A 23,925-nucleotide genomic window follows, 5' to 3' on the forward strand; every position below is an offset into this window, starting at 1 on the left:
TCCATGATTTGGCTCTGAGTGGTCATCTTGGGATCTCAGCTACCTGGGGGGCCATCGCAAGGGTTTTTTGGTGGTCCTCGCTTATGTCTGTTGTCAAGAAGTTTGTGTCTGCCTGTGAAGTTTGAGCCCGCGCTAAGAGCTCTCATAACCGGCCGGCTGGGAAATTGGTGCCTTTGCCAGTTCCTGATAGACCATGGACACATTTGTCCATGGATTTTATCACCAATCTTCTTCCTTCCAAGGGTAATACTGTCATTTGGGTGGTAGTGGACAGGTTTTCCAAACAAGCACACTTCATACCCTTGGTGGCTTTGCCTTCCATGGAAACTTTGTCCAGGTTGTTTGCACAGCATGTGGTTTGTTTGCATGGTTTGCCCTTGAATGTGGTGTCTGATCGTGGAGTACAGTTTGTGTCCAGGTTTTGGAGGGTGTTGTGCAAAAGACTGGGTGTTGAGTTGTCCTTTTCGTCCGCATACTGTTGTCTTTCCACTTCCAGACAAGATGATTGGTGTGATGCATTGCCATTAGCAGAGTTTGGTTCAATAACCGTATTAATCTCTCCACAGGCATTTCTCCATTCTTCTTTCATTACGGGTTCAATCCACATTTCTGTGAGTTCTCCTATTTGGACTCTGATTGCCCTGGGGCTGATGCGACTGTTCAGTGGTTGGGGGACTTGTGGCGGGAGGCCCAGAGGAATATTCGGGAGGCTCAGAGGAAGTTCAAGGTTTTTGTGGACAGGAGATGGAGGGTGGGACCTAAGCTCCAGGTTCGGGATAATGTTTGGCTGTCTACTAGGAACATTAAGCATAAAGTTCCTGCGGCAAAATTGGGGGCTAAGTTTATTGGTCCTTAGGAGATCACTTAAGTGGTTAATCTGGTGGCGTTTCGGTTGCATCTCCCATCGTCTTTTAAGATCCCCAATTTGTTCCATAGGTCCCTGTTGAAACCGTTGGGGGCTGTTGAGGAAGGATCATTGAGTCCTTCACCACCCATTCTGGTAGATGGTCAGGAAGAGTATGAGATTGAGTGCATTGTGGATTCTTGGATGATCTGTCGTTCCCTTCAGTATCTTGTGCATTGGAAAGGGTACGGTCTGGAGAACCGATCTTGAGTTCCCGCTCGATCAGTTCATGCCGATCGTCTGGTGCGTTCTTTTCATGCCCGATTTCCTGGGAAACCTGGGGCTCCGGTGTTCCCCCTTGAAAGGAGGGTACTGTCATGACTCAGGACGGGGTAGTTCTGGATCCATCCTGGTCAGGTCAGGGTTAAGTCTGTCTGCCTCTACGTGGTTCTGGGGTGGCTATTTAATGCTGGTAGTTCCTGGGTCCAGTGTCGGTGATACTTCCGTCTATTTGGTTAGAGGTCGCTGACCCAGGTTACGTATTCATAATCACTGTTCCTCTGTGTGTGAGAGCTTTGGATGACCCAGTTTGCCCCTTGACTATTGTCTCTGTCTTCCAGGTATTCAGACCCTTTGGCTTGCCCCTGTTTACTCATCTGTCTTGCCCATAGTTATCCTGTTCCCGTCTGGCTTCTGACCCTTGGCTTTGCTCTATGACTACGTTATTGGTTTTGTACTTCGAACACTGTGCCCTCAGCAGGTTTCCCATCCTTGCGTGGCTTAAATCCACCCCTGTGATGACTTGACTTGTTAGCTCCGCCCCTGTGATCACGTGACCTGCTTAGCTCAGGTCCTATGTGCACTACACTGCTCAGTCTCTGTACATCCTGTATATTGGCGCGTGTCCCCTCCAGGCTTAACCTCTGTGACACTGTCCCCATGTCATTACACTGGGGTGCATTTTATCACTACATGTGACTATGGGGTGCATTGTACTCAACAAGATGACTATGGGCTGCATTATGCTACTATGGTTGACTATGGGGTGTGTTATACTTTATAAAATGTCTATAGAGTGCATTAAACTTTTTAGGATGACTATGGTGTGCATTGTACTACTATGGAGGACTATAAGGGTGCATTATACTTTATAGGATGACTATTGGGGTGCATTATACTACTATGGTTGACTATGGGGATTCATAGTACTTTATAGGATGACTATAGGGTGCATTATACTATTATGCATAACTATGGGCTGTGCATTATACTTTAAGGATGACTATGAGCTGTGCATTATACTTTATGGAAGATTATGCACTGTGCATTATGCTATATGGATGACTATGAGCTGTGAAGTATACAGTGTGTCCATAAAGTCATGGTGCACTTTTGACCAGTTACTGGAAAGCAACAAAAGATGATAGAAATGTGAAATCTGCTCCAAATAAAAGAAAAACTCTCCCAGTTTCATACCTATTCAGTGCAGTTTGATGTGGGCTCCATTTGATGCCCTACACACATCCAAATGATAGTGAAGTTCTTGCCACACACATGTAAGGACGTCTGGTGTAACAGAGTGAATAAGATCTGTGATTCTCTGTTTTAAGTGATTAATGTTGTATATAGGTTCAATGAACACATGTTGCTTCACATAACCCCAAAAGTAAAATTCTAAGGGCATCAGATCCGGGGATTTATTGTATACTGTATACTTTCCTGTGACTGGTCAAAAGTGCACCATGACTTTATGGACACACTGTATTATATGAAGGACTATGGGATGCATTATACTATATGGAGGACTATGGAGGGTGTATTATACTTTATGGATGACTATGGGCTGTGCATTATACCTTATTTAGGACTATGGGATTTGAATTATACTTTATTGATGACTATGGGCTGTGCATTATACTTTATGGAGTACTATGGGCTGTGCATTATACCTTATGGAAGATTATTCGTTGTGCATTATACTACATGGATGACTATGGGCTGTGCAGTATATTATATGGAGGACTATGGGATGCAATATACAATATGGAAGACTATGGGGGTGCATTATACTTCTTCTATGGAGCCTTCTATGGATGCCCTTGGTGAGCATAATTTATTTTCTTCTATACATTAAAAGGTGATAGAATGGGAGACAGATATGCCAGAATGAGGGACATACAGTTGTGCCCAAAAGTTTACATAACCCGGGAAAATTTTTTCTTTCCTGGCCTTTTTTCAGAGAATATGAATGATAACAGCAAAACTTTTTCTCCACTCATGGTTAGAGGTTGGGCGAAGCCATTTAATGTCAAACTACTGTGTTTTCTCTTTCTAAATCATAATGACATCTCAAAACATCCAAATGACCATGATCAAATGTTCACATACCCCATTTCTTAATACCGTGTATTGCCCCCTCTAACATCAATGACAGATTGAAGAACTATTGTGGTAGTTGTGGATGAGATTCTTTATTTTTTCAGATTGTAAAGCTGCCCACTCTTCTTGGCAAAAATCCTCCAGTTCCTGTAAATTCCTGGGCTGTCTAGCATGAACTGTGTGCTTGAGATCCCCCCAGAGTGGCTCAATGATATTGAGGTTAGGAGACTGAGATGGTTATTCTAGAACCTTCCCTTTGTTCTGCTGTAGCCAATGACAGGTCAACTTGGCCTTGTGTTTTCGATCGTTGTCATGTTGGAACGTCCAAGTACGTCCCATGCGCAGCTTCCGGGCTGATGATTGCAAATTTGCATCCAATATTTGCTGATAACGTGCTGCATTCAACTTTCCTTCAATTTTGACCACGTTTCCTGTGCATTTGTAGCTCACACATCCCCAAACATCGCTATCCACCTCCGTGCTTTACAGTAGGAATGGTGTTCTTTCCTAATAGGCCTTGTTGACCTCTCTCCAAATGTAATGTTTATGGTTGTGGCTAAAAAGTTCAATTTTAGTCTCATCACTTCAAATTACCTTGAAAATAGAAATTTTGAGCCTTGTCTCTGTGCTGTTTTGGGTATTGTAGGTGAGATACTTTGTGGAATTTGTGCAGTAATGGCTTTCTTCTGGTCACTCAACCATGCATCCCATTTTTCTTCAAGTGCCTCCTTATTGTGCATCTTGAAACAGCCACACTGCTAGTTTTCAGAGAGTCTAGTATTTCAGCTGATATTATTTGTGGGTTTTTCTTTGCATACCAAATGATTTTCCTGGAAATTGTGGACAAATTTTTTGTTGGTCTACCTGACAATGGCTTTGTTTTTACAGAGCACCTGATTTTCCATTTGTTAATCATAGTTTGGACACTGATGACTGGCATTATCAATTCCTTGGCTATCTTTTTGTATCCCTTTCCTGTTTTATACAGTTCAACTACCTTTTCCTGTAGATCCATTGACAATTCTTTTGCTTTCCCCATGACTCACAATCCAGAAGCGTCAGTGGCTGAATGAAAGATGCAAGAGTCTGTCTGGATCCCAGAAACTCACTCAGCTTTTATGCGCACACACTGATTACAAGCAAACAGGTCACAGGTGAGGATGTTACCATTCAAACCCATTTGTGTCAACTTCTGTGCATGTTATCAGGCCAAAAATCACCAGGGTATTTACACTTTTGATTAAGGTCCTTTGGATGTCTTGGGTTGTCATTATGATTTAAAAAGAGAAAACACAGTAGTTTGACAATAAATGGCTTCACCCAACGATTAACCATGAGTGGATAAAAAGTTTTGGTGTTATCATTCATATTCTTTGAAAAAGGCCATGAAAGCAAAAATTCTGCCGGGGTATGTAAATGTTTGACCACAACTGTATATACCAGGATGGAGGATGTGTGTGTATTTATGTATGTATAAGTTATTCAGGATGGGGGAGGAAGTGGTCCAAATGTTGCATCGGGGCCCATCAGACTCTAGTTACGCCACTGGCTAACCGAGAAAGGGTTAAAGTTTAAAGTAGTTCTTTGCAATGTTATTTTTTGTTGCACTGTATTGTACAATGACTTTTGTTTGAGTTCAAGTATTCCTACAAGAAACATCTTGCGTCAATGCGCACAGAAGATATTACCATTATCTGGTGTGCACATGTTGATGATTATTGTATTAATACTGACAAGGTCTCTGTACAATGTTACGCTACCGTTAGTATTTTTCTTTATTCAAAAATAGGACACAGATCCATCCTCCCTGTTATGATTTATCAATGTAATTTGTTTCTTATTCAATGTAGCTATGTAACATTCAAGACTAATACGTTCATACTGTATATATATCTAATGGAATGGAAATCTGTGACAGCTTTTATATCAATCAATATGCAATGTTATGTGCGCTAAGTACATAATTGACTATTTGCAGAAGACAAAATTTTGCTCACATGACATTATGTATTGTTCATATTATTTAGGCTGTATCACACATGTAGATTAAAAGAAACAAATGCTATAAACAAAATGTAAGCAATTTCATATATACAGGTGCATCTAATAAAATTAGAATATCATCAAAAAGGTAATTTATTTCAGTTCTTCAACACAAAAAGTGAAACTCATATTATATAGAGTCATTACAAGCAGAGTGATCTATTTCACGTGTTTATTTCTGTTAATGTTGATGAATACGGTTTACAGCCGATGAAAACCAAAAAGTCATTATCTAAGTAAATTAGGATACTTTATAACACCAGCTTGAAAAAATAATTTTAAAATCTGAAATGTTGGCCTTGTGAAATGTATGTTCAGTAAATGCACTCAGGGCTCCTTTTGCATCAATTACTGCATCAATGTGGCGTGGCATGGAAGCTATCACCCTGCTGAGGTGTTATGGAAGCCCAGGTTGCTTTGATAGCAGCCTTCAGCTCGTCTGCATTGTTGGGTCTGGTGTCTCTCATCCTCCTCTTGAACAATATCCCATAGATTCTCTATCTGGTTAAGGTCAGACGAGTTTGCTGGCCAATCAAGCACAGCGATACTGTTGTTTTTAAACCAGGTATTGGTACTTTTGGCAGTGCGGACAGGTGCCAAGTCCTGCTGGAGAATGAAATTTCCATCTCTAAAAAGCTTGTCGGCAGAGGGAAGCATGACGTTCTCTAAAATTTCCTGGTAGACGGCTGCGCTAACTGTAGTCTTGATAAAACACAGTGGATCTGTTAGGAGTGGCGGACGGCGCTAAATAAAAATATAAATAAAGTACCTTCGCCACTCAGGGTCCACCGTGCAGAAGATATAATAAATGCTGCTAGGTGACGGCAGAGCAATCTGGCGGTAATGTGCACAGGGGTTAATGGCACCCAATGTGCACTGCTCAGACTCTTGCACTCACAGAGTCACAGAAACAAAATACAAAAACGCTGAGTCTGTTTAGGACACAGAACTACAGCGCTGCACCCGCGGTATCTGGTCACAGGAGTAGCACTAGATGGCGGTACTTACTCCGACTAGACCTACCAACAAGGATCGGGTGTAGGGCGTCGCAACCGCGGATGCACGAAGAGCTGCAACTGCAGCATGGCAAAGACAGAGCCGCTGTAAAGACACTGCTAACTAGCAGTCGTAATGCTGACGCTAGGCTGCTGAGGCAATGGAGCAATAGCGCGCTGGCACTGATACTGGCAATAACTCAGGCACTCTCACAGACGTAGTATCAGAGGGTAGGGGTTTCCAAAGAGTCATTCACCAGTCCATGCATCCATCAACAAACATATAGCAGCAGTATGGCTATACTAGCGCATGGCGGAACAGCCATGCGCGCTTTTTATAGCGAACGGGACCTTCCGGAAATCTCTAGGTCTCCAAGAGGAGCCAATGGGATCCGACACAGGACCTGAACACCTGACTCCCGAACTCCAATGGGAGTTCGTCCCATGAGCATGCTCAGACGCAGGAGTAGAGGACTTAGCCTCTGGAGAGAGTTGCCGCAAGGCAATCTCCTCTGCAGTCTCCTCTACAGCAGATGAGGAGCAGGAGACTGCAGAATGTGAAGATCTAGATTTCAGCAAAGGAGAGGCAGAAATCTGACTCCTAACAGGATCTACAGCAGCAGATGACATGGCTCCTGAAACCATCATTGATAGTGGATAACTTACAATAGACCTTGGTCCCAGAGTCTGGAGGAAGAGTGGAGAGACAGACAATCCAAGCTGCTTGTGGTCTAGTGGATAGTTTCCACAATCAGTGATGGTTTGGGGAGACATGTCATCTGCTGGTATAGGTATACTGTGTTTTAGCAAGACCAAAATCATCGCAGCCGCCTACCAGAAAATTTTAGAGCACTTCATGCTTCCCTCTGTCAACAAGCCTTTTGTAGATGGAAATTTCATTCTCCAGCAGGACTTGGGACCTGTCCACACTGCCAAAAGTACCAATTCTTGGTTTAAAAACAACAGTATCACTGTGGTTGTTTGGCCAGCAAACTCAACTGACCTTAACCCCATAGAGAATCTATGGGGAATTGTCAAGAGAAAGATGAGAGACACCAGACCCAATAATGCAGATGAGCTGAAGGCTGCTATCAAAGCAACCTGGACTTCCATAACACCTCAGCAGTGCCACAGGCTGATCACCTCCATGCTACGCGGCAGTGATGCAGCAATTGATTGCAAGAGAGCCCCGACAAAGTATTGAGTGCATTTACTGAACATACATTTCAGAAGGCCTACATTTCCGATTTTAAAATCATTTTTTCAAGTTGGTGTTATAAAGTATTCTAATTTACTGAGATAATGACTTTTGGGCTTCCATTGGCTGTAAGCCATAATCATCAACATTAACAGAAATAAACACTTGAAATAGATCACTCTGTTTGTAATGACTCTATCTAATCTATGAGTTTCACTTTTTGCATTGAAGAACTGAAATAAATTAACTTTTTGATGATATTCTAATTTTGTCAGATGCACCTGTAGGTAAACTCTTCCAGATTCTTTTCTGTTCAGAAGCAATGCACCTACAATGAGTAATGGTGTCTGCTTTCTCTCCTAGTTGTGACTGGGGCTGGAGATGGTATCGGTAAAGCATACTCAGTTGAGGTGAGTCTTTTAGTTAGCTTTAAATTTAATAATCAGTCTTTATTTCTAAATATTTGCCAAAAGTGTCGGCACCTTTGAAATTGTTCCAGAAAATGAAGTATTTCTCCCAGAAAATTATTGCAATTACACTTGTTTTGTTATACACATACACATGTTTATTTCCTTTATTTGTATTGAAACAATACAAACTGAAGAAAAAAAGACAAATTGAACATAATTTCACTCAAAACCTCAAAAATGGGCCAGAGAAAATTGTTGGCACTTTTCCGAAATTGTGGGTAAACAACTTTGTTTCCTGTATGTTATTCTCATTCAAACTCGCCTGTGGCAAGTAACAGGTATAGGCAATATGAAAAATCACAAATGAAACCAGATAAAAGTGGAGAAGTTCACTCAAACTTTGCATTGTGTGACTGTGTGTGACACACTAAGCATGGAGATCAAAAAGAAGAGAAGAATGACCTGTAGGAGGACTTGAGAACTAAAATTGTTGAAAAATATCAACAATCTCAAGGTTACAAGTCCATCTCTAGAGATCTTGATTTTCCTTTGTCCACAGTATGCAACATAATCAATAAGTTTACAACCCATGGCAATGTAGCTAATCTCACTGGACGTGGTCAGCAGAGAAAATTTTATGAAAGGTTGCTACGCAAGATAATCCAGATAGTGGAACAGCCTTAATCAAGATCCAAAGAAATTCAAGCTGCCCTGCAGGCTCAGGGTGCATCAGTGTCAGCAGGATCTATACATCTGCAAGGAGGTTGCTGGGGACACTCATTTGCCTCCTCTCTCCTATATGCTGGGAATGTGTGCCCCATACGGTGCCCTGATGGTTTGGCTATAAACTAATATGTTAATATGATGTATTACTGTATTATTAATGTGTCGTGTTTGTATATCTGATATTGTCTTAATGTTTTATTACTGTGTGTACTGTAATATATGACAAGTATATGGTTAGTTCAGGGATAGGAAGAGTTAACTAAGGGGGCTGGGTTAGCAGCCTCAAAGGAGCAGGAAGTTCCTATTCCCAGTCAGTGCCAGGCAGGCTTGCCTTGGGCAGAACGCTCTGCTTGCTCGGGAGCATAATATACCCCTGGAGGGGAGAAAGTGCTGCCAAGGACTGCAAGGCAGCAGGAACGAGCACTGGGACTGTGTAAGTGCCTACCGAAGGACTGTTTGCTCCTAGGAACCGGACAGGAGCTGATGAAGCAACATATCTGGATAGGGACAGTGCAGGAAGTGTTATCTCCCTTATTTCATCGTTATTAAAAGTTTGCTACTGTTGGAACCGAAGTGTGATGTGTGGTGCATCCGGAGGACGCTGTTCCAGTATGGAGAGCAACTGTGTGCCAGAGATAACTAACTGTGCCATTGGGCTGGGACTTGATCTGTCTTTTCATGTGCAAGGGGCCGGGGTGCTCACTGACTGTGACCTAGTGGACTCGCCCATGACTACCACCACCTTGTTACACATCCACATTTAAATGAAATGAAATGCTATGCCAGGAGACCCAGGAGGACGTCACTGCTGACACAGAGACATAAAATAGTTAGACTGCAGTTTGCCAAAATGTACATGAGTAAGCCAATATCTTTCTGGTAAAGTGTCTTGGGGACAGATGAGATCAAGATAGAGCTTTTTGGTAAAGCACCTCATTCTACTGTTTATCAGAAACAGAATGAGGCCTACAAAGAAAAGAACACAGTACCTACAGTCAAATATATTAAAAGTTCAAAGATGTTTGGGGCTGTTTTGTTGCCCCTGGCACTGGGTGCCTTGACTTTGTGCAAGTCATCATGAAATCTGAAGATTACCAAAGAATTTAAGAATTTTGAGTCGCAATGTAGTGCCCAGTGTCAGAAAACTTGGTTTGTGTGTAGGGAAGGTGACCTGACGGACGGGCGGACTTGTCAGAATAGAGGAAGGAAGGGTTGCACAGCTTAGATAGGTTACAGTTACTACAGTGGGGAAACAGCTGAGAAAGTGTAGTGGATGTGCAGTACCTTGGGTTGACCATTAGAGGGCAGGGAGGAGTGTGAGTAAAGGACTTGACATCAGCTTAGGGCTTAGGAAACCGTTGGTCATGGGGGCGGAGTTACAAGAAACCAGGTTTGATATAAATTTGACAGGAGGGTTCCAGAAAGTTCCAGTCCCCAGGGGGAGCTCCAGTGACAGGAGGACTACGACAGTTTGTGCACTGTGACGAAAACCGTACCAGGGGGACTGAGGAGAGAGAAAGTCATGGGGGTGGTCCTGACAGGAAGAACCGCAGTAAAGACGAGACACTGGGTGTTGGACACAGTATTTGACACAACGCCTGACCAGTGAAACTACTGTTGGTGTACAAGCCTACGGCAGCCACAGTGACGGAGCTGACAGGAGCGTCGAAGAGTGGAAAAGGTACAGGACGTACATGTACGTCTCGGGTGAAAAGTACGGTGTGGGTAGCGGCCCTGAACACGGAGGGCTGTCAGGAAGATACTGTGTCGCCTTGTGAAGACCGTCAGTCGGACGGCAAGAGCACGAAAAAACTTGGACCTGTTGCACCCAGAACCTGCCTCCATCTTGTCTCTGTTTTGTCTGTGCGCGGTAAAGAGAGGGACCACCCCCCAGTCCAGCCCACCGACTCTACATGTGTCCTAGGTCATGGGTCTTTCAGCAGGATAATGACTCCAAACATACTTCAAGAAGCACCCAGGAATGGATAGAAATAAAGTGCTGGAGAGTTCTTGGATGCCAGCAACGAGTCCAGATCTAAACCCCTTTGAACACCTGTGTAGAGGTCTTAAAACTGTGTAGGGAGAAGGAACCCTTCAAATATGAGAGACCTGGAGCAGTTTGCAAAAGAAGAGTGCTCCGAAATTCCATTTGAGAGGTGTAAGAAGCTTGTTAATAGTTATTGAAAGCAATTGAATGCAGTTATTTATTCCAAAGGGTGTGCAACCAAATATTAAGTTGAGGATGCCAGCAATTTTGTCCCTCCCATTTTTGGGGTTTTGTGTGAAATCATATCCAATTTGCTTTTTTTTCTCAGTTTTTTTGCATTGTTCCAATACACGCAAAGGAAATAAACATGTGTATAACAAAACGTGTAATTGCAATAATTTTCTAGGAGAAATAATTCATTTTCTGGATCAGTTTCAAGGTTGCAAAAATTGAGTCAACATCTGTACTAATATATTATGTATGTAAGGAGGTCAAGGGCCTCGCTCTGTAAATACTAAAATTATTGTGTATTAGCTGTGTGTTGTATGTATGTTGTGTGTGTGTGTTTGCGTCCACACATTAGTTAGTTAGTTGTAGTATTACAAGAGGGCCACTAGATGGGGGCACTGAGCTCAACTAGTGAGAAGGCTGTTAGGAGGGAAACAGAGAGGAGTGGTTAGTGAGAGACAAAAAGATGTTTTTTCCCTCATGAGTTAGTTGAACTGGGGGTAGCTACACTGGACAGAAGTGAAGAACAGCATATGCCTATAGTAGTAGCCAGTATGTCGTGGTACTGGAGGTCTTGCAGTTAGAGACTGGGAACTGTAGGACTAAGGAGACGGAAGAAGGAGTCTCAGTGGTCAAGTCACCTAGCAAGTAAGAGCTGAAGTGACAACCCAAGCCAGTCTATTGATTCCAGCCCGTGACTGGAGTAGTGCAAGCCAGGGAGGTCCGTGGGAGAGCCCCCTGTGGAAGTAGCAGCTGGAGTACAGGAGCTTTGAGGAGAGTCTAGTGAGCTGCGAACCTAGGACACGAACAGGAGCAACAGTGCCGTAAAGGGGTGAGCTGTAACGGATAAGTCAGGTACCTTCGTGGCTGAAGTTGGGCTCTGAAAGAAGGGAAGTGTTCCGTGTTCATCGTGCTCCCTGTGACGTGTCAGCTTTTCTGTGTGGTTCATACATGTGAAGTGAAGGAAGAAGTGAAGTAGTGCTGTAGATGAAGATGTATAGCTGTTACCGAGTAAAGAGTCCTGTACCCGTTGTGGACGTGCTGTGCCCTGAAGAGAATAAAGCTGCGTTGCTTAAGTTGTTTCCAATCTCAGTCTGCAGTCATTTAGGTCCCCAAAGTGGACAGCATACCGGAGATGAAACAGCCTCCAGCACAGTGAGTACTGGAGCGGCCGCAGAAGCTACCCCCCCCGGCGGCCATGGTATTACATTACCATCACACAGAAACATTTCGGTTGCATTTACATGCCCTGAATTCAGGCCATTAAATGAGCGTGACCAACGATATTCAAGTGGTTCAGCGCTCTTTTCCTGGCCTTTTTAGTCTGGCTGAGGAAGAATGATAGGCACAGAATGATCACTAGTAGATCCATCGGTCCTCATGCAGTATCATGTTATCAGCAGTATATCTGCAGTTTTCACTGGGCGATGTGCTGCTGAGGCCAATGATTTTTGTACCGGCATAAGCAATCCAATCACTCTATACATAGGCAGCACTTTGCTCATTTAGTAGAATGCACCCCATAGTCCTCCACATAGTATAATGCACCCAATAGTGTTCCATATAGTATAATGTGCCCCATAGTCCTCCACATAGTTTAATGTGCCCCATAGTCCTGCATACAGTTTAATGCACTCCCCAAAGTCCTCCATATAGTGTAATACACTCCTCTTAGTCCTTCATATAGTATAATGCACACCCCATAGTCCTCCATACAGTATAATGCACCCAATAGTCCTCTATATTGTATTATAGGGCAGCACGGTGGGTCAAATCCCAGCAAGGACAACATCTGCAAGGAGTTTGTATGTTGTCCCAGTGTTTGCGTGGGTTTCCTCCGGGTTCTCCGGTTTCCTCCCACACTCCAAAGACATACTGATAGGGAATCTAGATTGTGAGCCCTAATGGGGACAGTTCTGATAATGTCTGTAAAGTGCTGTGAAATTAATGGTGCTATATAAGTGAGTTAAATAAATAAATAAATGAATAATGCACCCCATATAGTCCTCCATATAATACAATGCACTTCTCATAGTATAATTCACCCCATAGTCCTTCATATAGTATAATAAAGTCTCTGTAGTCCTCCATACAGCATAATGCACTCCCCTTAGTCCTCCATACAGTATAATGCACCCCATAGTCATTGATATAGTATAATGCAGCCTTCATGTAGTACACATAGTATAATGCACTTGATAGTCCTTGATAGAGCTTAATGCAGCCCCATATATTACATGTAGTATAATGTACTCCTCATGTAGTACATGTATAATACTCAGTGTGTAGTCCTTGATAGAGTATAATGCAGTCCCCATATAGTATAATGCAGCACCCATATAGTATAAGGCACTCCCCATCATCCTTTATAGAGTATAATGCAGCCCCCATTTAGTATAAATAGTATAATGCACCCCATAGTCCTTGATAGAGTATAATGCAGCCCTCATTTAGTATAAATAGTATAATGCACCCCATAGTCCTTGATAGAGTATAATGCAGCCCCCATAAGGTATAATGCAGCCTCCATACGGTATAATGTCCACCCCATAGTCCTCCAGTATTATGGCCACAACGTACTCACTGATTTTAAAAAAAAAAATATACTCACCTCTCCTCATTCCCCCACTACTCCGGTCTCCACAGTGCATCTCCTTATGTGTAAACATAACATATGTCTTGCACTGAGGAGAGGAGGAGAGGCTTCCGTTGGGCCACTCTGTCATAAAGGCCCGACTGGTGGAGGGCTGCAATGATAGTTGACCTTGTGGCACTTTCTCCTATCTCCCTACTGCATCTGTGGAGCTCAGCCACAGTGATCTTGGGGTTCTTCTTTACCTCTCTCACCAAGGCTCCCACGATTGCTCAGATTGCCTGGACGACCAGGTCTAGGAAGGCTTCTGGTGGTCCCAAACTTTTTCCATTTAAGGATTATGGAGGCTACGATGGAGCAAATACAGACGACGATCATTTCGCGCTTAGATTGCGCCTCAACAGGTGCACTTCTCTATGGATATACAGACTATTTTCCTTGGAAGTGGCACCCGTATTCCCTGAAGTGTGTGCAGCTTCATTAACCCGAGGTCATACAGCTGTGCCTTTGTCCTGATTTCTTCTATGGTATGTGACTTGGTTGAAGGATACTGTTGTCTCGAGGTTGTAGTCTCGAGGATAAAGTAAACTTGAATTGTCAGATGGTTGATGCTGCCACTTAGTGTCGTTTGACTTCTCCTTCACCCAGTAGTGACGTGGGTATGACTGGGGGGACAAGTCATGGTCATCTGATGTGATAAGGGTTTTGTAAGAGGAGATGTTGTTTGGATCCTTTGTCTGGTCACTACAGATGTTGATGATGACCAAGCCTAGCTTGAGGCACTGGGCGTATGGTTCATTGAGTAGTCCGTGGATTTGTTGACGCATCTTGTGCAGTCGTATAATGTCTCTTCCAAGGAGAATTAGGATGTCTGCTTTGTCGTTCATGGGTGGCATCTCTTTGGCTATCATTCTGAGATGAGGATGCTAAAGAGCGATTGGCGTTCTGGCGTTGGGATTTCTTCCCTGTTGAATGGTATTTGGTTACACTCAACAAGCGTGGGTAGTGGTATCTCCATGGCGTCCTTCTCAAGAGAAGTTATTGTGAGGCCACTGGCCATTCTTCCAGAGGTTTTTATAATTCCGCTGCAGGTGCCCAAGGTGTAGGGATAGACATCTCCTTTTAAGTCGAACAAGTTCTTACCTGGCTAGTGATTTTTTGCTCTGGTCGTCCAGACTAAGGTACACCTTGACTGCCTTCTCTGGATGACCCTTGGGTACACCCTTGTCAGGCCAACCTTCACGCAGGACTTATCTCGAAGACCTTCTCTGCAGACTTCGGTGCAAGAGGATGATACCGCAACATGGCTTGTCACTTGGTCTGAACGCTCCCCGCCATGGCTTGTGGTGGGAGAAGGTGTAGACGCAGTCAGGCTGTGATGGATGGAGCGCTTGTACGTGGTCTTCGCTGTTGCACTCTAGACACTTGATAGGGATGACACAGACCGTTGCAAGATGTTCAGTAGCGGCGCAGCACCTGAAGCATACTCCAATCTTCTTCAAGAGCTCCTTTTGTTCTTGAAGGGGTTTCTTCCTGAAGCCGATGCACTTCAGGGGATGTGGCAGTTGGTGAAGTGGACACTGGCGGTTCAGATTTTCCACCTTCTCACCTTCATTGTCTTTGTCTGGCGCTGATGTCGGTGTAGGCAGAACTTCTGTCTTTTTTGCAGACACCGGACCGCTGCGGTTACTGTTGTGAGAGCACGAACTCTCGTACTTAGGAGATGACGCACAGCCGCTGGATTCATTATAGCAGAAGCTGGGTTCGGTTTTGCACTCTGCAATCTCCTTGATGAAGTCACAGAAATAGGAAAAGGGAGGAAAAGACATTTGGTATTGTAGTTTGACCCTCGTATGGTCCACCTTTCTTGTATGTTGTAGGGTAACTTGGCAACTCTGGGTTTTACCCCATGAGCGGTGTCCAGGTAGCTGAGGCCAGGTAGGTGCGTGTCTGCCTTGGCTAACAGGAGCTCTAAGAGCAGGTCACCAAGCTCTAGGAATTATGAACTGTCCTTGCCGGATATTTTGGGGAAATCCTGTAGTAGCTTGAACAATGCATTCTCTATAGTTTCGGGACTGCTAAAGCTATGTTCTAGTCTTTCCCATGCAGCCATGAGACCAGCTGCTGGATTACTGATGTTGACGGATCTGAGCCTCTTGACCCACTCTGTGGATTGAGGTCCGAGCCGCCTGATTAGCAGAACCAGCTCTTCAGCAGCAGTGATGCCAAGGTCACTAATTGCGGCTTTAAATGCACATTTCCAACCTCTACAGTTCTCTGTTTGATCATCGAACCTTGTGAGACCGGTCTTAGTAAGTTTACGGTGAACCATGTGCCTTGCATAGTCAGACATGTTGGTTTTCTGACTTTGGGAAGATAATTGCTGGCTGAGTAGCGCTGTTCATATGGTCTGTAGTATCTTGACTTAGAAATGTAGGATAGTATGGATACGCATAAGTATTTAGTACAGTAACGGTTTACTGAGAATAGTTTCTGCCAAAGATGCGACTGGAGCTATATGGCTTTGCTGGGGTGTAGGATCTGGCTGTGTATTGAAGCATGAAGGAGGTTCGGGTTTGAATGTTTGTGGCACATTGGACTGACCTTGAAAGCTGGGAGCTGCAGGCGGATCGACATCTTGATGCTTTGGAGAGGGGTCGGTACTGACGGGAATGTTGTTGGTGGTCAGAGGTTCGCTGGCTTGGCTCAGCACGTAAGTGAGTCTTCCGTGTCGAATTTGCACAAATTGAGAGTTAGGGATGGTGGAACACACTAAATATTAAATAACAGTGCGTTTGCCGCCCGGGGTCCACCGTGCAAAACTGCTGCTATATAATGGCAGACACGCTATATGGCGGTATAACACACGCGGGTTATGCGTCACCCGACGTGCGCTGGCGAGCTCTGTTAACCTCACAGAGACGCCTAAATTATAAACATAAATGCCGAGCCTGTTGACCTCACAGGTCTCAGCGGTGAGCACACACGGTATACGGTCACAGGACTAGGCCCAAGACTCAGGGTCAATGTCCGTCTAAACCTACCGTGCGTGTGGCGTCGCTACCACGGACGCCAATAAGTGCTGCTGACTGCAGCGCGGCGATCGACTCAGCCGCCACACGACAATGCCCAAGAAGGGGCGCACTGTCGGACGCTAGTGCTGTAAGATGTGAACTGTGGCCTGTAGCGCGCCACTGACTGGCGCTGACTCTATGAATAAGTCCCTATCCACACACGTAATATCAGAGGGAGGGGATCTTAATGAGTCATTCACAGGCACATGCATTAATCATCATTCACACAGATAGCAATTAGAGTCTATACTAGCGATTATAGCCGTGCTCTTCCGGGACCTTCCAAATCTCTGAGATGGACCAATCAGATCAGGAGAAGGACCTGAGCACGTGACTCCCGATCTCCACTGGGAGATTGTCTCGTGAGCATGCCCAGTAGCGCGGTGAGAGGACTTAGCCTCTGGAGTGGCTTGCTGCAGAGCAGGCTACTATTGCTGGTCCAGAGGTGGCAGCAACAACCAGACCCAGAGAACTGGTCTGAGCAGGGCGTCTGGATCGCTGAGATTGCTGTGCAGGTCCCAGAGAGGTTGGAGGGGAATGGGAGACTGCTGGCTGCATGGCTCTGGATTCCTGCTGTGCAGCTGCAGGAACCCGACGCCTAACATTGAGGCTGCCTTCTTGGCTCCCACCTAGGGCTTGCTGGAAGACCTTTAGCTTTTCCATGGCTGCTGCATGTTTACATTCCTTCTGAAGGGCTTCTCTTTCCACCCTCTCGCATGCAGATTCAGCTTCCATCTCTGCTTTCTTGCGTGCAGATTCAGCTTCCATCTCTGCTCTCTTGCTTGCAGATTCAGTTTCCAGCTCTGTTTTCTTGCGTGCAGATTCCGCTTCCCTCTCTGCCTTCCTTTGGGTGAAAATGGCTTGCACTTTCATAGATTCTGCTTCGGCACGTGCTCTTATGAATTGCTCACTAAGGGTTGAGTACCTAGATGAACTTTACTTGACTGAGTGCTTTGAGCTCCTAACGGACCTGGATCTGTGCGATGCCGATTCTGACATTTGTGTGATTTTTGCTTCTGTATTGTCCACAATGTCATGCACGGTGCAGTCTCGTTCGGCATTGAGCTGTGGAAGTCCTGAAGTTCCTTTAGAGACTCTGGCATATTTAATTTCAGCAGAGTAGAGATGTATTTTTTACAAGTGTCTTTATAAGGCTAGTTTCACATTTGCGTTTAAGACCGCAGCATCGGCCTGCGTATGGCCGCCGCTAAGCCCCGCCCCCTGCCGTGCCTCCGCCAGTAGCTCCGCCTATGGGTGCATGACGCTGCATGCGTCCTGCGTCCCCTATCTTTAGCGCTGGGGACGCAGGCCGTGCGCAGGTATGCGTTTGGTGGCGCATGCGTCCTTTTGACGCTGCGCCGACCAGCGCCAAATTGCCCGTAGGTGGAGCTACTGGCAGAGGCACGGCAGGGGGCAGGGCTTAGCAGCAGCCGTGCGCAGGCCGACGCTGTGGCCTTAAATGCAAATGTGAAACTAGCCTTAGACTGAGATGCAGAGTGCAATTGTTCAAGGGCTCCCTCTGTCCCTCTGGTGGTAACTTGTGAGATCTGGGCACAGTTAAGACAGTCATTTCGTTCAGCACACTTTCCATAGGAAAGTTGTGTGGTGTAGCAATTAACTTTTGGTGGATTCTAGGTTCTCTTTGACATTCCATGTAGGATTGGTTGATCGTTTGGATCTTCGACTGTGAACTGTGAGAAGTTCTTGTCATGATACCAGTGCTGGGTGACTGGCACTTCTGGGGTTAATGTTCTGATCTCAGTGCAGACTCTCACCTGCACACCTGAGACCAGTTATTGTGGCCTCTCATTGGTTCTGGGGAGGCTTCTTATAGCATCAGGAAGCATCCATCCCCCGTCAGTTATACTTTCGCCCTTGGCATTGTGTGGTGACCCCTGAGTGTGTTAGTGCTGTGTTCTGGTTGCATGATTCTCTGTGTATGACTCGGTCTGTTCTCTGGATGTTGCTTTGGATTCTGCTTGGTACCTTCTACGTCTGTTTGGTTTTGATCTCTGCTTGGCCCTGCCTAATCCGTTCTGTCCCTGGTACTTTACTGATATCTTGTGTATGACCTTTGGCTTTGTCTGACCTCCCGTCTGTTTATCCCTCCTGTACCTCGCTTGCCTGTATTGTGCATGACGTCCTCTTTGCCCGACCCTGAGTTTTCTACCTTCTCTGAAAGCAGGACGCTAAGCCCCGCCCCTTTGCAGTCACATGACTGTAGGTTCTGTGCCAGCTTGCTAAACTTCTACTTTCAGGTCCTGTGCATCTTTATTTTCCGGCTGTTCTTGTCCCCAGAGGTCCCTACGGCGTGGGTGAGTCCCTGCTTAGTGGAGGCTGTACGCCAGCGCTGTCAGGACCCTGACATTATAACTGACCATTAAGTTTTTTGGGTTTTTTTATGCAGAGAGTTATGGATCCCATTCAGTCTCTGGCTGACCAGATGAATAGTCTGAGTCAGATGTTTCAGGGTTTATCTCTGGAGCAGCAAGCTCTGGCTCGTTCTCAGCAGCAGGTTTCTGAGACAGTGCGGGGGGCTTTAGCTGTTGGGTCTCTGGGGGCTGGGGCGAGTGATGTTGTTTTGGTGTCCCCAGAACCACCTGTTAAACTGCCTGACTTTTTTTCTGGAAACAAAAAGGAGTTCAGGGTCTTCATGGAGGGGTGCAAACTTTTTTTTAGTTTGAGACCACATTCCTCTGCGAGCGAAAGTCAGAAGGTTGGGGTCATTATGTCTCTGTTAAGAGGGTCCCCACAAGCTTGGGCTTTCTTTCTTTCTCCCACTGCCCCTGAGAGAGTGTCTGTGAATGCATTCTTTGAGGCCCTCGGGCATGTTTATGAGCCTGATCGAGTGCAATTGGCAGAGGACATGGTGATGAGCGTCTGTCAGGGGAAACACTCAGCTGTGTGGTTTTGTACTGAATTCCGCCGCTGGGCCGCAGAGGTCTCTTGGAACGACGCCTCACTCCGAGGACTCTTTCGCAGAGGCTTGTCCGAGCGGCTGCAGGATGCCTTGGCATTACATCCCCCACCTAACTCTCTCAAGGACGCCATGACCCAGGCCGTCCGGATGGACCGCAGGCTGCGGGCCAGAGGGGTGATGCAGGTGGAGACTCCATTGTTCCCCAGTGGTAAAGAGACTGCCCCTGAGCTCATGGATGTAGGCGCCCTCTCCCTGAAGGATACGGAGAGGAAACGCCGGAAGGACAAGCAGTTATGCTTTTACTGTGGTAAAACGGGACATTGGAAAAGGGAGTGTCCTGATGCCCGACTTCAACCCGGTCGGCGGGAAACGACTAGGTCTGGGTAGTCAACGGGGAGACTACTCAGACCCTCAGGTACCCTTTTCCTCGTTTTCTAAAGTGTTACTGCCTGTGGAACTGTTTGTGGACGGTAGTTCTTTTTCCTCTACAGCCTTCGTGGACTGCGGGTCATCGATTAATCTCATTGACTCCCAATTGGTCACACACTGCAAGATAGGGACAGTTAGGCTCAAGGTTCCGATCAAGGTGATGGCCATTGACTCCTCTCCCCTCACTAAGGAGGGAATTCTCTTTATGTCTGACTTGTTTTCGCTCAGAGTGGGCGCTACTCATGTGGAAAACCTAAGTTGCTTTGTTCTGGACAATCTACCTGCAGGGTTGGTGTTGGGCATGCCCTGGTTACAACGCCATAACCCAGTTATTAACTGGAAAATGGGGGAGATTGTTCAATGGGGGTTTAATGATTTTAAGTTATGTGATAAACCCGCACTGCTGGTTGAACCTGTTAAATCTGTGTCTGGATCATCTGTCGAGCTGGAAGGTATTCCGGAATGCCTGAAGGACTTCGAAGATGTATTCTCCGAAAGCGAGGCCGAGATGTTACCGCCATATAGACCCTTTGACTGCGCTATTGAGCTGGTCCCGGGGGCTAAATTACCTAAAGCCCGTCTGTTTAATTTGTCCGAACCTGAGCGCTTGGCTATGAAGGAGTACATTGCTGAAAGTCTGCGCAAAGGACACATACGTCCTTCAGTCTCACCTGTGGCGGCAGGTTTCTTTTTTGTAAAGAAAAAAGATGGCGGGTTACATCCCTGTCTCGATTTTCGGGAGTTTAATCAGATTACTGTACGGAATACGTACCCCCTTCCGTTGATTCCCGATTTATGTAATCAACTATCAGGGGCAAAGTGGTTTTCTAAACTGGATCTTCGGGGGGCATATAATTTGATAAGGGTCCGAGAGGGGGATGAATGGAAAACCGCGTTCCTCACGACCGAGGGACTGTTTGAAAATTTAGTCATGCCGTTTGGTCTTACCAACGCCCCCGCCATATTTCAGAATTTCATCAACGTGGTATTCTCAGATCTCATTGGTCGTTTTGTCATTATCTACTTAGATGCTCTTTTGATATACTCCTCCAACAAGCATTCTCATTTGGAACATGTACGAACTGTTCTCCAAAGACTGAGGGAAAATCATCTGTATGCCAAATTGGAGAAATGTGTATTCTGTGTGCAAGAATTGTCTTTTTTGGGATTAATTGTATCCGGTGAGGGTTTTCGCATGGACCCCAAGAAGGTGCAGGCCATTGCGGATTGGGTGCAACCCCGAGATCTTAAGGGTCTTCAGCGCTTCTTGGGGTTCGCCAATTATTACCGCAAATTTATAGGGGGGTTTTCGCAAGTGGTCAAATCTCTCACGGATCTAATATGCAAAGGTGCGGATGTGAGAAATTGGTCCTCACTCGCAAAAGAGGCCTTTGCGACGCTGAAAAAATGTTTTATGTCTGCTCCTGTCTTGGTACAGCCAGATCCTTCCAAACCATTTGTGGTAGAGGTGGATGCCTCCATTTCTTGCTGCTGCAGGACTTGCAGTGAAAGGGTTCTTTTAGTCTTGGACATAGTGGCAGGAGTAAGGGTGGGGGCTGTTCTGCTCCTGGTTGTCAAGGAGACCAATACAAAGTTGCAACTAGATGAGCTGAAGAGTACAGAATGTGATACAAGTCTATGAAAACTGCAGCTTCTCAATAGCTTATAGATGATCCTTTCTCTGGATTACATTCTGTGATCTGTTCTTAGTAACAGGTTAAATTTTTAGCTGTGCAATTTTCTGAGGTGAAGAGCAAAGAGAATGTCTGCAACCATGTAAGCTGCTGTTGTTGTGACTTTAAGTTAGCCTTATAAACAATCCTCTTCTTGGATTACAGCTGTATACTATTCCTGGTAACAGCTACTCCTTTTTATTATTCTGCCTCTTCCTGATGGCTGCAAGTCTCAAGCGTTCTAACTATCAGGTTCTTAGATAATTGTGTAACTTGTACTCACACCACCAGGTCGTCCGCAGATAGGTTAACTCCACCAGAAATGCAACTGTAGAAAGACCAGGAGAAACGATGACGTTTTCTTCCAAAATCCTGTATTAGTTACAATGAACAGTAGGTTAAAAGGAGTAATCTGTACAAGGCAGTACACATATGTCTAGAGTAATGGCTGCTGTAGACTAAACTGAAGAAGGGAGAAGTAACCTAATACAGAGCCCAACTACAGGAGGGACATAGGGACAATCTTCACACAATCAAATTCTACCTAGCAGCAACAGGGAATTTTGCTGATTGGAGGAAAAAACTCAACACAGGGAATATACATTACAGGTTGTTCCCATTCGTAGGACACAACATATGCAGATATCTATACCATACTATGCAAAACTTTAAGCAAGATGTGTAAAAGATGCTGCAAAGTAAGAAGGTTTTCTAAAATGGAAGTGTTAATAATTTATTTTACAAAGCATATGAGCAACTGAAAAAAATCTAAAATTTGGTTTGACCAAACCTTGCCTTTGAAACAGTATCAGTGCATAAATTATTCTAGGCACACGTGCAGAGTTTTTCTGAAGGATGTCATCATGGAGGTTAAAGGACTAACCACAAAAAACAAACATGGAGTCTGAAGTGATGATATGGTCTCTACAAAGTCCTGATCTCAATATCATCTTGTCTGTCTGGGATTACATGAAGAGAAAAAAGTTGCTCATGTCTATATCCACAGAAGATCTGAGCTTTTAGTTCTTCAAGATGTCTGGAACAATCTCACTCCTGAGTTCTTTCAAAAACTCCTCACCAAATATTACTTTGAGTTATATTTATATTAGCACTTCTATTTTTTATAGCATTCCTATCTAGTATATACAGTAACGGTCAAAAGTTTAACCCCTTTCTGACATCAGGCATAATAGTACGCCGATGTCGGACTCCCTCCCTTTGATGTGGGCTCCGGCGGTGAGCCCACATCTTTCCCAGCACATCAGCTGTTTTGAACAGCTGACATGTGCTCGGAACTGCCACGGGTGGAATCGTGATTCACCCTTGGCTATTAACCCATTTAATGCCACTGTCAAACTCTGACTGCAGCATTTAACAAGCGATTCCAGCAATCGAGCCGTAAATCCGCCCATCAGTGACCCCTGTCACAGATCGCGGGTCACCGATGGGTCAGCATGACAACCAAAGGTCTCCTGCAAACCTCTATGGTTGTCAATGCCAGATTGCTATGAGCGCCACCTGTGGTCGGTGCTCATAGCAAGTCAGCAATTCTGCTACATACAGGTGATATGATCATCTCCTGTATGTAGTAGAGCCGATCGGGTTATGGCAGCTCCTAGTTTCTCATGGATACTATTGAAGCATGCCAGAAGTAAAAAAAAAAAAAGTTTTTAAAAATATCAAAAAAATAATTAAAGTTTAAGTCACCCCCTTTTCACCCCATTCAAAATAAAACAATAATAAAAAAATTAACATATTTTGTATCTCCGCCATCAGAATCGCCCGAACTATCACTATAAAAAAGAATTAACCCGATCGCTAAACGGCATAACGAGAAAAAAAATTCAAAACGACATTAAAATACAATAATGGGTGATCAAAAGATTGTATCTGCATTAAAATGGTAAAATTAAAAACGTCAGCTCGGCAAGCATAAAATAATGGAAACGCTACAGGTATCGGAAAATGACACGATTTTTTTTTTTTTTTTTTTTTTTTTAGGAAACTTTGGAATTTTTTTTACCACTTAAATAAAAAATAACCTACAAATATTTGGTGTCTATGAACTTGTAATGACCTGGAGAATCATAATGGCAGTTTAGTTTTAGCATTTAATGAACATGGTGAAAAAAACCCAAAAACCTCTGTAGTAGTAATTTTCACTAGTTCTTTTATAGCTGTCTGCTACTTCATGTCTTTGCCTTATTTAAAAGGGCTCTTTTCTGAAATGATGTTAATTTGCATTTTTGGTTGCTGGGTACACTAATGATCACATAAACACACAGTAAATGAACAAAAAAGTCTACGTTGAATGAATATTTGGTGTGACCGCCCTATGTCTTCAAAACAGCATCAATTCTTCTAGGTACACTTGTATAAAGTCAGGAATTTTGTAGGACTATAGTCAGTTGTATGAGTGACCAATT

The 23,925-nt window shown here is 44.6% G+C and overlaps 1 protein-coding gene across 3 annotated transcripts in view; it reads left to right on the plus strand.

Moving 5' to 3' along the window:
* The window catches only part of HSD17B3 (hydroxysteroid 17-beta dehydrogenase 3), a 254,388-nt gene that overhangs the window by 129,241 nt on the left and 101,222 nt on the right, over positions 1 to 23,925 (plus strand). For 2 of the 3 annotated variants that reach the window (XM_073545951.1, XM_073545952.1), the window contains exon 2: positions 7,823 to 7,869. The exons of the other annotated variant lie outside the window; for it this stretch is intronic. In XM_073545951.1, the coding sequence (XP_073402052.1) occupies positions 7,823 to 7,869 (47 nt within the window). The remainder of the gene's footprint in view (positions 1 to 7,822; positions 7,870 to 23,925) is intronic. 3 annotated transcript variants of the gene reach the window in all.

Source organism: Dendrobates tinctorius, unplaced genomic scaffold, assembly GCF_039654945.1.
Source record: "Dendrobates tinctorius isolate UK_male_01 unplaced genomic scaffold, ASM3965494v1 ptg000144l, whole genome shotgun sequence".
NCBI lineage: Eukaryota > Metazoa > Chordata > Amphibia > Anura > Dendrobatidae > Dendrobates > Dendrobates tinctorius.